Genomic DNA, 15,429 nt, shown 5'->3' on the forward strand with positions numbered 1-15,429 from the left:
TGCATTTCCTAAGAGGAAAGGTGATGGTAGGGAATTACATGTAAAAACTCAGTTAAATTATTGTGGAGTAAGTTTAGTAGAGCCTAGATATCTCTAATAACATTCTGCATTTACCTTTCACTAAATTAACAGAGCCATTTGAAGTATACTATCATGATAACAGAGGTTACTGCATCTTCCTTGTCTGTGTCTTGGTAAGATTGTTTAGACAGTTACCCATATGGAGTCCCAGAACATCCTGGAAGTCACAGACTATACGCTGGCCTATGGCTTGGTTGGGTTTTTTTTTGGTTTTTTTGGTTTTTTGTTTGTTTTTAGTTCAGTTAATGAAATAATTGCCAAACTTTTTTTGGAGATCTTTAGTTGTATATGACAGTTACTTAAGGAAGAATCATGACAAAATTGTTTTGTGAAAATTATGAAAAATGACTTATTGAAACAATAGACTTTGTGATATGCTCACTTCTCAGGGATTGTGCTAAGTACAATATTTATTAAGTTACTACTCTTTTGAATTAAATCATACCTTTAAAGAATTGTTGAGAACCTTTAGATCTGCATCTCCTACTGTCTTGATAGCTGCAGGCACAGATATGCACACTTGAAAGCATGTGTGCGCGCACACACACACACGTACGTACACACACACACACATACACAACAGTCATGCTCTCATGCAAGAATTCTTAACCTTTTTAAAGTCATGGACACCAGTGGCAGTCTGGTAAACCTCCATGGACCCTTCTTAGAATAATGTTTTTGAATACATAAAATAGGATTACAAAGAAAATCAATTCTATTGAAATAATTATCAAAATATTGAAAAAATAGATACCAAATTAAGAACTCTCTCTTCTAATAGTTCATTGTCATGTGGCAGTGATCCTATACCAAAGGCAGGCCTTATCAAGATGGCAGGACTTCTTATACAACCTAGAGACAGGCTAACTATATATATTCTTCATTTGAGGACTAACCTGTGTAAATACAGAAATATACATCACCAGATTGAGTTAAGGGTGATAAATTTTTTTCAGTCTCAGCAACTCATTAATGATATCTAATAAGCCACAGAAGGGTTGCTATCTGCTTTGGTGATCAGGAGCATCCACACCCAAACTGTAGATCACTGGAATATATTCCCAGACACACGCAAACTTTTGTTGAAAACATATGTTGACAATAACTTAAGACGACTTTTTCACTGCAAATTTATTAACCAAATTCTGCCCCTACACAGTTGTTGTTCTACGTTTTTGTGGGGTTTGCCTAACAAGTTGGCAGGATGACTGTGAATACTACATTCTACTTTGTATTTTAGGCCAGAGAGAAAGAAGAAAGACTTTTAAGGAGACAGGTTAACAGGGAGAGACTTGAAGAAAAACGTAAGCAGAAAGCTGCAGAAAAAACAAAATCTTCAAAAACCAAGAGTCAAGGTACTAAAGATAATTCATTTTTAAGATTTTAATTTTTTTTCCCTTATAGAAAATAGTAGTAGTTTAAAAATATTGTGAAAGGAAAAGAAAGAAGTTCTTTGGCTTTTACCTATGAAAGTTATAGCATAATGAAGCAATGAAATTTATTTTCATGGGAGTTAGTGAGTGTGTCATAGTCATATATCTCTGTCTAACTACACATGTATGTATGTGTATGGATATTTATACATTTATAATTACCTATCTACATACATACATTTTTAAAGTTAATCTTTTAAAGGATGATATTTGATTCTTCTTCCGATCCATTATGGTATGGAGGTGACCTGAAATTCTTAAAAGCTATGTTAATGAAGCATGGGAAATGAAAGTTTCCACTAAGGCTAGAAAGGCTTCAAATATAAGACCAGCAACAGATTTCTCTGTATTGTCCAAAAATCAGCTAAGTGTGGAGTTCCTCATCACCAGCAGGTTGGCCACTGAGTGATGGATTCTTTGGCCATGGCAACTCATTCAGGTGGTACTTCAGTAACATCCTATAAAATGCTTGCTCTTTAGTTAACATGCTTTAAAAAAAAAAAGGTGATTTCTTAATGATTACAAAAGAACTTGGTGAATATCCAGTGAAGCTAGACACTTGGTGTTCACTAATATTATCAAGTTTTGCTTAACGACAGCTAAAATGTGACATTAGACAATCAGGAACATTTTATTAAAATAAACAGAAAATTGCTATTAGCTGTGTACCTGTATATTATTTGTCATTTTGGTCTGATTTTATTGAGCTAGACTGTAAAGCCTTAATTTTAAGTAGTGAAACATTTATTTAGCTTTAGAAATGTGGAAATTGAGAAAGATAGGTTAAGATTTTCAAAAGGTTTTATGTTTAAAATGTAACATAACTTGAAATTGTTATGGCAGTTTCTGCTAAATGGCCTGTATAATTCTGTTCAACTCTTTAAGATTCTATAATGATATTATTATTGACACTTTTATCAATTCTAGATTAATTACAAAGCGTTGATGGAAGATTAATATATTTGACTTTTTAAAAACTGTTTTCTAAAGTTTATGTTGGCTTATCCTAGGCAAAAGTAGTATGGACTTGACGAGTCATCTGGAAAAAATGTGGAATCAAAAACTACCAGAACTAAAGAAGTACTTAAAGAACGAAAAGTTTTAGAAAAAAAAGTAGCTCTAAGTAAAAAACGAAAAAAAGATACAAGGTACATTTTTTTTAAATGTAAAATATATTAACCTTCACAACTGTCATATATTCCCGTGGTACCTCTTCACCTTGTAGCATGTTTCATTGAAGACAGACTTACAGAGTTACAGATTAAGAAAAATACTTTTTAATTTTTATTAACAGTGTTATTCCCTTTAATTTGCATATTGCTAGTATAATTTATGAAGAACCTAAAAGTTTTGCCTTCCTAGTATCACAATGCCCACAAGTAGGGCTTATGTTGTGTCAGTATCTGGGCAAATCTAGTTATTCAATAAAATATTTATTTCAGTAAACCAGTGTTAAGTACCTATACTATTCATGGTTATTGATAATAATAGATTACATTTATGCTTCTATAAATAAAGGATCCAGGATTTCAGAAGTATCAGGTCTCCCTACAGATTGCATTTGCAAGACAAGTATGTGTAAAACCTTGTAAGATAGCAAGTATTATTTGTCCTCATCTTATAGATTAAAAAATTAAGGATCAGAAACATGACTTGCTGCAGCAAGGTAATGCATTGCCAAAATTAAACTTGAGTCCTCTAACTTCAAGTTCAATACTCCTGTTAAACCAACAAGCCTCTTTCCTTAATCTTATCTTTTTACTATTATCTTCTCTTCTTTTTTTTTTAATCCGATTCTCTTTTATTTCTTCTTGGTCATTGTTAGCAATATCCATCATAGCCTAGGTAGAAGAATAGTAAGAAAATAGCTTTACTTGGAATTAGGTATAGGCAAATTTAATGTATTTCACTGATCAGGTTAATCACCACTCTTACTAATCACTGCGCTTCACTTACTTAGGAAGTTTAACATTTAAAAGATTTTAAAATAAATAATTTACCTGTTTTGAATAAATTTTGTGATGGTCAGTTCTAGAGACAAAGAGTACTAAAACATAATCTTTTGTGATTTTATTTGGCTATTCTATTTGGAGAGCCGTTTTGATCTTTGGAGTATTTTACTGTCAGAGAAACTATACAAAATCAATAATAATGTCAGTTTCAATAGGCAATAAAAATAAAAATGGAATTTGGCTAAAAGGAATATACTTAAAAATATATAAAACTTGCTGAGTTAATGTTATTAAAGATCTAAATCAGTAGGGATCGAAAGGTCTCAAGAGTTAATTCCTAATGACTCAAAGGAACAGTGAAGAAGAGGGAGAGAGGCATTGTATAACTAGACCAGTGTGGGTACACAGAGAATTCATCAACCAGTTTATTTTTATTACTTTGTTTTTGTTTTAAGACAGATGTGGAAGATGAATGAATACAAGAGTATTGGAATGGCCCTACAAAAGCTATGTCTCAAGTACTAAAGCTTATATGAGGCCGATGAGAAAGGATAAAAACAGTGAAAGTGTTTTGGATTGTTTTTTAACCTATTTTATTCTTAGAGGATCAGAAAAAATATAAGAGTTGTTTGGAATGAATGGGACATGATAAGGGATAATGAAAACAGAATTATTAAACTCTTAATTTACTTCTTTTTTCTGCCAAGGAGAATAATCTTTGGAGTAAAAAGAACAGAAGAAAAGTGACCAAGATAAATAGGGAGAAAATGAGGAAGACCTCTAGTTACTGTACACACCCATTGGTAAATTTATAGGACATGGACAATTGTCATATCAGATGGAAAGGCATTGATGGTTTGCAGTTTACAACATTTGAGGGAACAATCAGGTTGAGATCACAGATCCATTTTTGTATTTGAGTGAGGGAGATAGCAAGAGAGCACTTATTCTTTATTAGTTAATGTCACAAGCCTCCATGTCCCAGAGGGTATATGGAAGAAAAATGTCAGTAATCCTTGAAAGGTCATAGTGAATGGGAGATGTGCCACAGGACTGGAGAAGGGCAAGTGCCCTGGTTTTCAAAAAAGGAAAGAAGGAGGATCCTACATTGCCAGTGAAGCTGACTGCAATTCCAGGCAAAAATCTAAAACGTATTATTAAAAAGATATTTAGTGATCATCTAGAAAAGGAAGGTGGTAATCACAAACATCTAACAAGAACAGATATCAGACTCATTTCATTTCCATTTTTATCAAGGTTATTAGACTCATAGATCACAGGAATGTTGTAGATATAATTTCTCTAGATTTTGCAGAGCACTTGGCAAAGTCTGTAATGAAATTTCCATGGACAGGTTGATGAAATGAGGACTAGTTCAGTTAGATTGATTTGGGACTGAATAGCCAGAGCCAAAAAGTAGGTATTATTGGCTTCATATAAGGTTTTTTGTTTAAAAGGTCTATGGTAGACCCAGGTATCTCCTTGAGTCTGTGCTTTTATATATTTTTCTTAATTATTTCTATAAAAACATAGCATGTTTTGGGATGCATGACATTTCAGATGCCATGAAGCTGAAAAATAGTTAATACATTGGATGACAGTGTTAAGATCCAAAGAGAGCTTGACTGGATCTTAGAACTGAATCTAACAGAAGAGATTTACTATGATGTCTTATACGTTGATTCAGAAAACCGATTTCACAAGTACATGTTGGAATAGGCATGCCTTGATGTCAGTTTGTCTGAAAATAATCTATGGATTTAGTAGCCTACAAGCTCAATATAAGGCAGTAGGTGGTCTGAAATAAGACCAAAACTCTACTGTTATTGTGGACTTAGTTAAGAAAGAAGGCATAGTGTCCAGCACTAGAGAGCTGATAGTCCTGTTTTTCCTGGTCAGAACATATGTGAAATTCTATGTTTAGTTATCAGGCCTTCCACAACAAAGAACATTGTTATGCTGAATAGCATCCAGAGGAGGACGGCCAGAATGGTGAAAGGACATGAGATGAGGCCATATGAAAATGGCTAAAGGTATTTTGTCTAGAGAAAACAGTACTGATGACAAAACTGTCATCCAGCCAGGCCTTTCAAGTATTTGAAGGGTTGTCCTGTGGAAGATAGATTTGATGATTCTGCTTCATTTCAGAAGGCTGAACTTACAACAATAGCTGAGGCAAATTGAGGCTCAGTATAAATCTTCCTAAAAATTAGAGCTATACAAAACTGGAATGGATTATCTTATAAGATAATAGAAGAAATCTTCAGAAAAGGCTTTTGATGAACATCAATCTTTGTGTTGAAGGGAATCTTGTTCAGATGTGAATTAGACTAAATTGCTTCTGAGGCCCCTTCATGCATTGAGATTCTGTGGTCTGGTATGTTTAATGTCTGCTATCTAGCCTCTCCCAATCTGGATAATTGGTCTGGTTTCATTTTATTTTTTTAAACAACCCTGTGAGGTACAGCTATGACAGGCATAATTTGTCACCATTTTACAGATGAGGAAAATAAGGCTTAGAGAAGTTAAATGATTTGCAGAAGTATGAACTAAAACTTGAAGTTACATTTCTGGCCTTTAATTTCAGAGCTTTTTAACTTTGTCATGCTGTTTGCCATCCTAGCAGTACTTGAAATAGCAGAGGTGCTATTTTAGGTGTAACCAGTCTAGCAATAATTTTGTAAATCGTAGTTGTTTAGGTTGCAATAACTCTTAAGAAATTTTTATCTGTAAATTGATTCAACTAGATTAATATTTATCATTTCACTACATTTATCATTTCAATACTTAGGCATACTGATGATTATTCTAAAAAGAAGAATTCTGAAGAAGACCCCAAAGAATCACTAAAAATAAATGAGGTATGTTATAACCCTTTAAGGCTTCTTTTTAATACCCTGTTTTAAAAAAACAACTTTGGGGAGAAAACTAGTGTGACACTCCTTTGTAAGTTAAAATTTTTTCCTATTAAGCTGTTTCCTCAGGAAACCATGTTGAGTGTATCTTCATGGTGTTGGGTTTTTTCTTTATTTTTTTTTTTACTTCTACTGTTTCCTGGTTTTTAGTAGATACTTATAGTGTTTTGTTTGTAATGATGTAACTAAAATGTCATAAACTTCCAAAAGGAAAAGAGTTTCAACAATTACTCGTCTTTCTTGTATATAGTAAGACAGAAGTTTAACCCATGCCCAGTAAATTGAAATATTGTTCTTTGTGTAAAGATCAATGCAGCATCTTTACTCTCTTGCAAATATTTATTACTGTGTTGTTTAATGTTTGTTATATCATTTTGTTAAAATTGAATTCTAAGTTCTTTAAAGAAAGTAATACTTTGACTAGAAATTATGTAATATAAATTATTCAAATGAGATCAAATTAATTTCAAGATTTTGATAATAAAGGATGAAATTTACTTTTGTTCTGCCTCTAAGATGTCAGCAAGTGTTTATTAAACCCCAGTAATACTTGTAAAAGCAAATGAGTCGGGGGCAACTAGGTGGTGCAGTGGATACGGCACTGGCCCTGGAGTAAGAAGGACCTGAGTTCAGATCCGGCCTCAGACATTTACTGCTGTGTGCCCCTGGGCAAATCACTTAACCCCATTGCCTAGCCAAAAAAAAAAAATGAACAAAAAAACCCAAATGAGTGATATGCAAAAAATCACAAGGGCACAGGTATTTTTATGAATGTTGTTTTAACACAGGAGACACTGCCCAACAAACATGTGAATGATACCTTGCCACCTCCCACCCCACATTGTTTTGTTCCCAAAACTTGGTTAGAGAGGAGTTTAAAAAAAAAACACACACAAGTAAAGCACTGGTGAATTAGGGAGTTGGGGGTAAGGAAGGGATTTCAGTCTGTGTTAGTGGAAGGAGTATCCAGACAAATGAAATCATAGATCCTTGGAATATTGATGTAAATAAGTAAAATCTTTAAAAAGCACTAAAGGGTTAATTTTGTAAAATGAATGGATTTTGTGAGTTTTTAAAAATTAAAATTATGAAAGGCCATTTAATAATTATATCTGTGTGTCCTTAAAAAAAAGGAGTTAGTATTTTAAGAGAGAAAAGAATTCTTCTAAAAGACTTTAAGATACTCTATGAAACAAATGAATCTTAACTGTTTATTAAACCAAGCCTGCTCCCAAATTTCTAGCACTTAAAAAAGGAATTAGTTTGCCTTTTAATCTATATTTGAATTATATTGAAATGAATTTTCTTCAATTAAGATGTCTTACCATTTCATTGAATTCAACAATCATTCTAGGGAAACAAAACCAAAACAGTCCCTGTGCCACCAGTGAGAAATAATACAGGACTATATATCTAAAGCTGGACAGGACTTCATAGGCCATTTAATCTCACCCCTCATTTTACAGATGAGGAAACTGAGCCTGAGAGAAATTAAGTGAGTTGCCCAGGATCACACAGGTTGTAAGTAATATGTACCAACATAAGTAAATGAAAGATAAACATATAGATAGATAAGTTGATTGATTGATTGACTCAGATGTGAAAAGAGTATTAACAGCTGGGAGCAAGGAAGAATACTTGCAAATAGACAAATTAACAAATGAAGTAGCACAATGGATAGAGTTCTGAGCCTGGAGTTGAGAAGACCTGAGTTCAAATCCAGCCTCAGACACTTACTAGCTGTTTGACCCTGGGCAATTCATTTAACTTCTGTTTGCCTCAATTTCCTTATCTGTAAAGTGGCACATAATAAGGGCTAAGTAAATGTTGGCTATTATTATAATACAAGTTTGTGTTTTAATCATAACTGATATTTATATTGCACTTTAAAGTTTGCAAGATTTACGTGTGTATATGTATAAATATGCATCTATATGTATATATGTGTATATGGGCATATACATATATATGCAGTGAAAGAGAGACTATGAATATACACAGATACACACATAGAAAATCCTAATTGAGCTTCAAAACAGTCTTTCAAGGTAGGGACTACCGGTATTCCAATTTTAAAGATGTCCACTACACCAAAATGCTTCTCTGATTTGGAGAATTCAGGATTAAAATCTATAGTCTTTTAAGTCAGTATGAATTAGCTGTTGTCATCATTACATTACATTGTTTTAGTGACTTAAAATCATAAATATCAACTCCCTAAATGAAATATGTTACATGAAAAAGAAAAGGCATTTTTTAAAGTGTCTGATACATTGTTTTTCTTTTTATAGCATTGTGAAAAGGTATCCTCTTCAAAGGAATTGAAGCACATTTATACAAAAAGTGACCCAAGCAAACCTGCCCGAAGACTTTCTGAGTCATTACATTCAGCTGATGAAAACAAAAGTGAATCCAAAATGGAAAAGGAACAGAAAAGACGGACATCTGCCTCCTTTCCAATGGAAGGAGCACAGCAAGACACTGACATAAGAGATGCTAAAAAACATTTGGAAAAATCAGAAGTGAATGTTGAAGAAATTCAGAAGCAAAAAAGTACACTTAAAAATGAAAAGCATCCTAAGAAAGATGATTCTGAAACACATTTAAAAAATATACCCAAGAAGGAAGTGAGATCAAACAGAGAAAAGGCTGAAAAGGAGAAAACTATATCAGAAGATAAATTATCTACAAAACATAAATATAAAGTAGACATTCTACATAAAACAGGCGATGAGACTGAACTCCATGCTTCTGAGAAAGTCTTGAAAGGAGATGAGAGTTTTCAAAAGCAAAGTCAACAACCAAAGATTTCTTCTGATGATAAATCTGACAAAAAAAGTAAACATAAGAATGAACGGAAAATATCAGTATTTAGCAAAGATGGAAAAACAGTTTCTGAGTATACTATAAAAACTGATGAAACTGTACGTAAGGAAAATAGCAAAAAAGATAGACATATTTCAGCTGAAAAAGTTAAATCAGAGCACAAGTCAAGAAGATCAAGTGATTCTAAAGTTCAGAAAGACTCTCAAAGTTCCAAACAGCATAATTACACAACTCAGAAGAAAAATGAAAATTATTTAGAAGATAAATGTGATATGGAATCAACTAATTCAGATAGTAATTTGAAAACAGAAGATGTTCACAAGGAGCGAAGAAGAACAAAGAGCTTAGTTAAAGATAGATTTTTATTAAAGTCTAAATCAAAAAGTCATAACAAGCCATCGAAAGCAAATGAAACAGAATTACAAGAAAGTGTCACAAAACAAGCTACTCAAAGCCTGAAAAAGAAAAAATCTTAGACGAAAGTGACACCGATAAACAGCGTAAACTCAAAAGTGATGATAAAATTCTAGAGGAAACTAGTGTTGAATCTGAACTTGAAAGCACTTCCTCATCTATACATGGCTCCCTGAAAGATGCTAGTCACAAAATTAAATTACCATTGGGAGAAAAGGCATTGACAAAAGAAAAACATAAGAGTGATAAAGATTTGAGTTCTAGGCTTGAAAGAAAATTATCAGAAGGACACAAAAGTAAGAGCTCAAAGCATAGTAGTAAGGAAATTAAAAAGAGGGAAGAAAGCAAGTCAGATGAAAAGGATGGTAAAGAAATTGAAAATAATCATGAAAAGGCTAAGAGCAATAGTTTAGTCATGGAAAAGAAATTAAGTAGAAGGCTATGTGAAAGTCGAAGAGGAAGTTTATCATCACAAGAATCAACCAAAGGAGAGGAAAAGTTATCAACAGACAATATTCCCTCTCTTCAGAAACCAAAAAAGAGTGGTGATAACTTATTAATTCCTGGGCAGGAGCCAATGGAAGTTGATACAGAGCAAATCTTTGTAAATGTTCTTGAAGTCTCTAAAAACCAAGACAAAAGCAGCATTAGCTCAGGGCAAGAAATTGGATCTGAAAACATTGTAAAAGTTAAAACTTCACTCCTAGTTCCAGGTGATGAATTAAGAACCATCACGAATGATCTAAACTCAATAGATTCCACCTTTAAATCAGAACATCAGTCAACATCTGGCAGTAATTCTGAAAAGAATATTAAACATGAAAATACCCTTGTTAAGAAAATAAATATTCCAGGCCTTATATCCAAGCAAAATTCTGAAGAGAGAGATTCCATTCAGCAAGAAGCACATCAAGTGGGTAAAGACCCTGAAATCAGTCATGGAATTTTGCAAAATGTCCCTTCAGAAAATACTGACACACAGAAGAATTTTACAAGCATAACCAAACCCAGTGAGGAAAGTGTTACTCCATTACTCAGTTCTTCCACTAAAGAACCAACCCTTAAACATTCCATAAACACAAACTCCTCACAGTGCTTAGTTTCTGCAGCTGGTGTACCTGAAAAAGACTTTCATAATTTAGATAGAAGTTCTTTAGCTGAGGAAAGAACTGTTTTGGAATGTGAAACAGCAAGCACTTCATGCATACGCCACTCTGCTGTCTTGGGGACAAGTTTGAATATGAAGGAATCCGAAACCACTGAGTTGAGTAGCAGCAACATAGAACGTGATGACAGTTCTTTCACAAGTCAGCCAACAAGAGAAAACAGTGCTACCATTGAACACATTAAAGAAAGTGATCAAGGAACTACATTAGACAGTGAACAAGAAAAAGAAAAGCACACAGTGTCTCGAGATAACTTGAAAACTGACATGATTATAAACAATGAGGATGTTAACATGACAGAATTTGTCTTGACACAATCTGATAAGGAAAATGATGACATAATTCTAGACACTAGTTTGGAACAGGATGTGAATGCTGTTGTAGATACTGGCAAGAAAGAAGGATGTGATGCTGATTTTATAATAGAGCCTACTATAGAAAAAGATACTAGAAGTGTTACAGCTACAGAAAATACAAGCATAAACAGTCTAATTGTGAGAAGAGTAGAAGAAGCTGAAAATGTGATAACTGATGTTAAAGGAAGGAATGAAAATAGTGAGGTAGGCACCAGTGCAGGAGGTAATGGATTCATTCCTCTACACCAAAGAAAAGAAACAACTAAAATCACTATAGTAGGGATTAATAAAGTGGAAAAGGTTGCTGTTGCCACCAGTACTGAAGAAAAAAGTGAAGCAGTTATCATAGACTCAGTAAAGGCAGGTGATGCCACAGCAACTTCCACAGACAGAGAAGAAAGTGAGGTCACTGTATTTTGTACAAGTATTGAGGCAGATGAAGGCTTTGTAACAGGTATATGCACTGCAGATAATCATGTTCCTATTGGAACAGAAGCTAACGAATGTACTGTTGTTGCAGCAGCTGAAGAAGGCGGTGGTGTCACTGAAGGATTTGCTGAAAGTGAAACTTTACTCACTAGTACTAAGGAAGGAGAAAGTGGGGAATGCACAGATGCAGAAGAAAGAGATAAAGACTCTGGCAGAGCTCATACAGTAAAAATGGAGGCTAATGTAAATAGTGCTGAGACAGAAGAGAAAGATGATGCTGTTACAAGTGCAGGCTCAGAAGAGAAACGTAATGGTTCCTCAAGCAGAAATTCAAGAGTAGTTGAAGGTACTGTTACTTGTATAGGTGAAGTAGAAAGTGATGGAGCTGTAACAAGTGCAGGTACAGAAGTAACAGAGGGATCTTTAAGTAGTCAAGATGTAGATGACTTCCAGAGAAATATGACCAGAACAGGTCCCCAAAAAGAAACTGAGGGTACTGTGACTTGTACAGGACTGGAAGGAAGAAGTGATAACTTCATTATTTGCTCAGTGACTGATACAGAGGCACAGGATGAGAGTATGGTTACTGGTGCTGGTGTAACAGTAGTAGATGATGATGCCACAATTGGTGTAAGTGCCAACCAAGAAGGTGAAGATTCTGTAAATGATGGTACAGAAGGTGAAAGTGCAGTCACTAGCACAGGAATAACAGAAGAAGGAGAGGGGGCGGCAAGTTGTACAGGATCTGAAGATAGCAGTGAAGGCTTCCCAATAAGCTCTGAATCAGAAGAAAACGGAGAGAGTACAATGGATAGTACAGTGGCCAAAGAAGTCACAAATATCACACTAATTGCTGTTGGTCCATGTGATGATGAGGGCATTGTGACCAGCACAGGTGCAAAAGAAGAAGATGAAGAGGATGAGGGTATTGTTACTAGTACAGGCAGAGGAAATGAAGTTGGGAATACTTTAACTTGCACAGGAATAGAGGAAGAGGTTGAAGGTGCACTGACTTGTCTAAGTGCTGAAGAAGGTGAGAACTTGATGGTCTGTACTGTTATTGAGCATGTTGAAGCTGAAGCGGGCATGGCTGTCATAAATACAAATGAAAGTGGGGTTGATAGTATGACTAGTGCAGAAAAAGAAATGAAACATGGAATAATCTTCTGTGGTGCAAAGGAGATTGTTGAAAGCAGTGTGACTAGTGCAATTTCAGAAAAGGCTGACATGGCACTAATCCCAGTGGATACAGAAGAATGTGATGGTCCCATGACCAGCGCAGCTGCAAATAATAATGATAATCACCTCACTGGTGAAGAAAAAGATGAAGATGCCACAATTTCCACTGGCATAGTTGAAAGTGATGAGGTTTTAGTATCTGAAACAGTCCCAGAATATGAAGTTGAACACATTCTTCCAGCAAGTGAAAACGATGATGATCTTTCCATTGTGGCCAATGAGAATAACAAAAATCAGAGTATTTCCGCTGGTAGTGAAAGCAAGAGTAAAGGTTTGATGATTTCTACCAGCACTTCAGATGAATATTGTATCCCTTTACTAAGTACAGTTGCAGAAGGTAATGAAAGTCATTGTAGTACTGCAAGAATCAAAGAAAATGATGGGATTGCTGTAGAACTTGAAGAATTTGAAGCACCAATGCCCAGTGCAGTTATAGAAGATCAAAGTCAGCTTTCTGCTTCAGGAAAAGCAGAAAAGGATGAGTGTGCTATGATTTCTACAAGCATAGTGGAGGAGTTTGATGCACCTATGTCCAGTGCAGCTATTGAAAATTATGAGGTTGAGCACCCTATTGCCACAGCTGAAGAAAGAAAGGAAAACATCATTTCTGTAGCTGCCGAAGATTATGAGGCACCTATGTCCAGTGCAACCACAGAACTTGAAAGGCAGCTTGCTTCTACTAGCAAAGATGAAAAAGATGAATGTGCACTAATCTCTACAAGTATAACAGAAGAATGTGAGGGGCCTGTTTCTAGTGATGTTGTTGAAAGGGAAAATGAACATCCTGCCACAATAATAGAAGAAAAAGATGGGAGTGCTCTAATCTCTACCAGCTCAGGGGAAGACTGTGAGGGACCAGTGTCCAGTGCAGTCCCAGAGAACAAAGATCATCCCTCTGCCAGTACAGTGGAAGAAATCAATGATACTTCCATGATCTCTACAAGCACTACAGAAGAATGTGAGGTAGTCATGACCAGCACAGTCCCACGGAATGAGGATAGACTTACTCCCACGTTAGCTGAAGAAATAAATGATGGTGCCATCATCTCCACAAGCACAACTGAGGAATACATAGTGGTTGTGACTAGCCTAGACAAACAGGAAATGAGTCACCCTGCTGCAGTAGGTGCTGAAGAAAATGAGAGCTCTTTTGTGGTATCACCTGAAAAAGTAAGGGAATGTGAAGATCCCATGCCAAGCATAGGTCCTGAAAATGATGACTCTCAAAGTCCTAGGGCAGGTGTAAAAGAAAAAGAGACTAGCTCAGTGATACCAGTAAACTCTGTAGAAGAATATGAAGGTTCTTCAGATAATGAACTCACACAAGAAGAAAAAAATAATAGCTCCTTCAGCACTGTAAATATAGAAGACAAAAGTATTCATGATGGAGAAAGGGAAGTTGGAAATGGTGCTGCGACAAGCAGTTCAATAAAGAATACCTCAACCATTATTACAGAAACAATTCAGAACTCACTAGTGAATCAGAGCAGAGATAAAGAAATGTCTGAGGATATGACTAAAGACTCTATAGTCAGTATTTTTTCTTCTGCAGCAGTAAATGTCAGTACTGAAAAAGCTGAAGATGTGCCAGATGCCAAAGAAGTAACAGCAGAGCTTTCTGGTATTCCTTTTGAGGAAGTAAAGCATAGCGACTACTTGAAAACTGAAAACCCTGAGTGTATTAGTGACCTAGGGTCAGAAATTATTCTTTCTAAACCCAGGATTTCTCCTTGTGGTGAACAGGCCCCTCTGTTAGCCCCTAAATGGGATAACAATGTAACTATAAATAATGATCTCAATGCTGAACTAATTTTTGAAGCTACAGTAGAAAAAAATAGTGACCACGATGGCATAAAGAACTTAGTTAAGGTGGAAGAAAACCTTGGAATTGACATTTCTTCTATAGAAGATGTGAATGATACAGGTAAGAATTTATTTTTTGATTATGGTAAAGATGTTGCCTTAGGTAGATGGTGGTTAAATGACTGTACCAGTCAGTTTAAAAGTGTAAGCAGAAATCAAACCCAGGTCTCCCTGACTCTGAGCCCAGCACTCTATCCACTAGGGCAACTACTTTTTAAAATATAACTTGAACTTTGCTATAGTTTTTGTTTGATCATTTAGCTAAGATACATAATGCTTTACAAAACATACCAAACAGACAGTAGGTGGCCATTTGAAATCATAATATTAACGATTTAAGTCAAGAGACCTAGTCTGATCTTCCACTAATAGACTGTATAAATTTAGGCAAATTAATGTCTAATTCCTCATTTCCTCTTATGTAAAATGATAGGATTAAATGAGAAGATCCTTAAGGTCCTTTGTGATGTTGTCTAACATTCTATGATTCTCAGTACTAACTGAGTTACACTGGGTGAGTCACTTTTGTTCTCTGATTATTAGTTTCCTCATTTCTAAAATGGAAATAATAACACCTACTTCATAGGGCTCTTGTGAGGATCAAATGAGGTGATGTATGTCCTGCACTTTGAAAACTTTATAGAGTTAGGAGTGTCAGTTGTTAATTGCATGGCTAACCTCCAGTTATATAATAAAGTAGTTCTGTTTCATCAGTTTTGAATGTCAAGCTGTATAACAGTTTCCAAAATTAAAAT

The 15,429-nt window shown here is 35.0% G+C and overlaps 1 protein-coding gene across 1 annotated transcript in view; it reads left to right on the forward strand.

Annotated features, from left to right (window-relative positions):
• BOD1L1 (biorientation of chromosomes in cell division 1 like 1) overlaps window positions 1-15,429 on the forward strand; it is a 100,232-nt gene that overhangs the window by 20,268 nt on the left and 64,535 nt on the right. Inside the window, 6 exon segments of the mRNA XM_020993165.2 lie at window positions 1,322-1,436; window positions 1,954-1,964; window positions 2,535-2,662; window positions 6,258-6,327; window positions 8,673-9,654; window positions 9,657-14,735. Of these exon segments, the coding sequence (XP_020848824.1) occupies window positions 1,322-1,436; window positions 1,954-1,964; window positions 2,535-2,662; window positions 6,258-6,327; window positions 8,673-9,654; window positions 9,657-14,735 (6,385 nt within the window).

This window comes from Phascolarctos cinereus, unplaced genomic scaffold (genome assembly GCF_003287225.1).
Source record: "Phascolarctos cinereus isolate Bilbo 61053 unplaced genomic scaffold, phaCin_HiC Scaffold_9;HRSCAF=440, whole genome shotgun sequence".
In the NCBI taxonomy this organism is placed as follows: Eukaryota; Metazoa; Chordata; class Mammalia; order Diprotodontia; family Phascolarctidae; genus Phascolarctos; species Phascolarctos cinereus.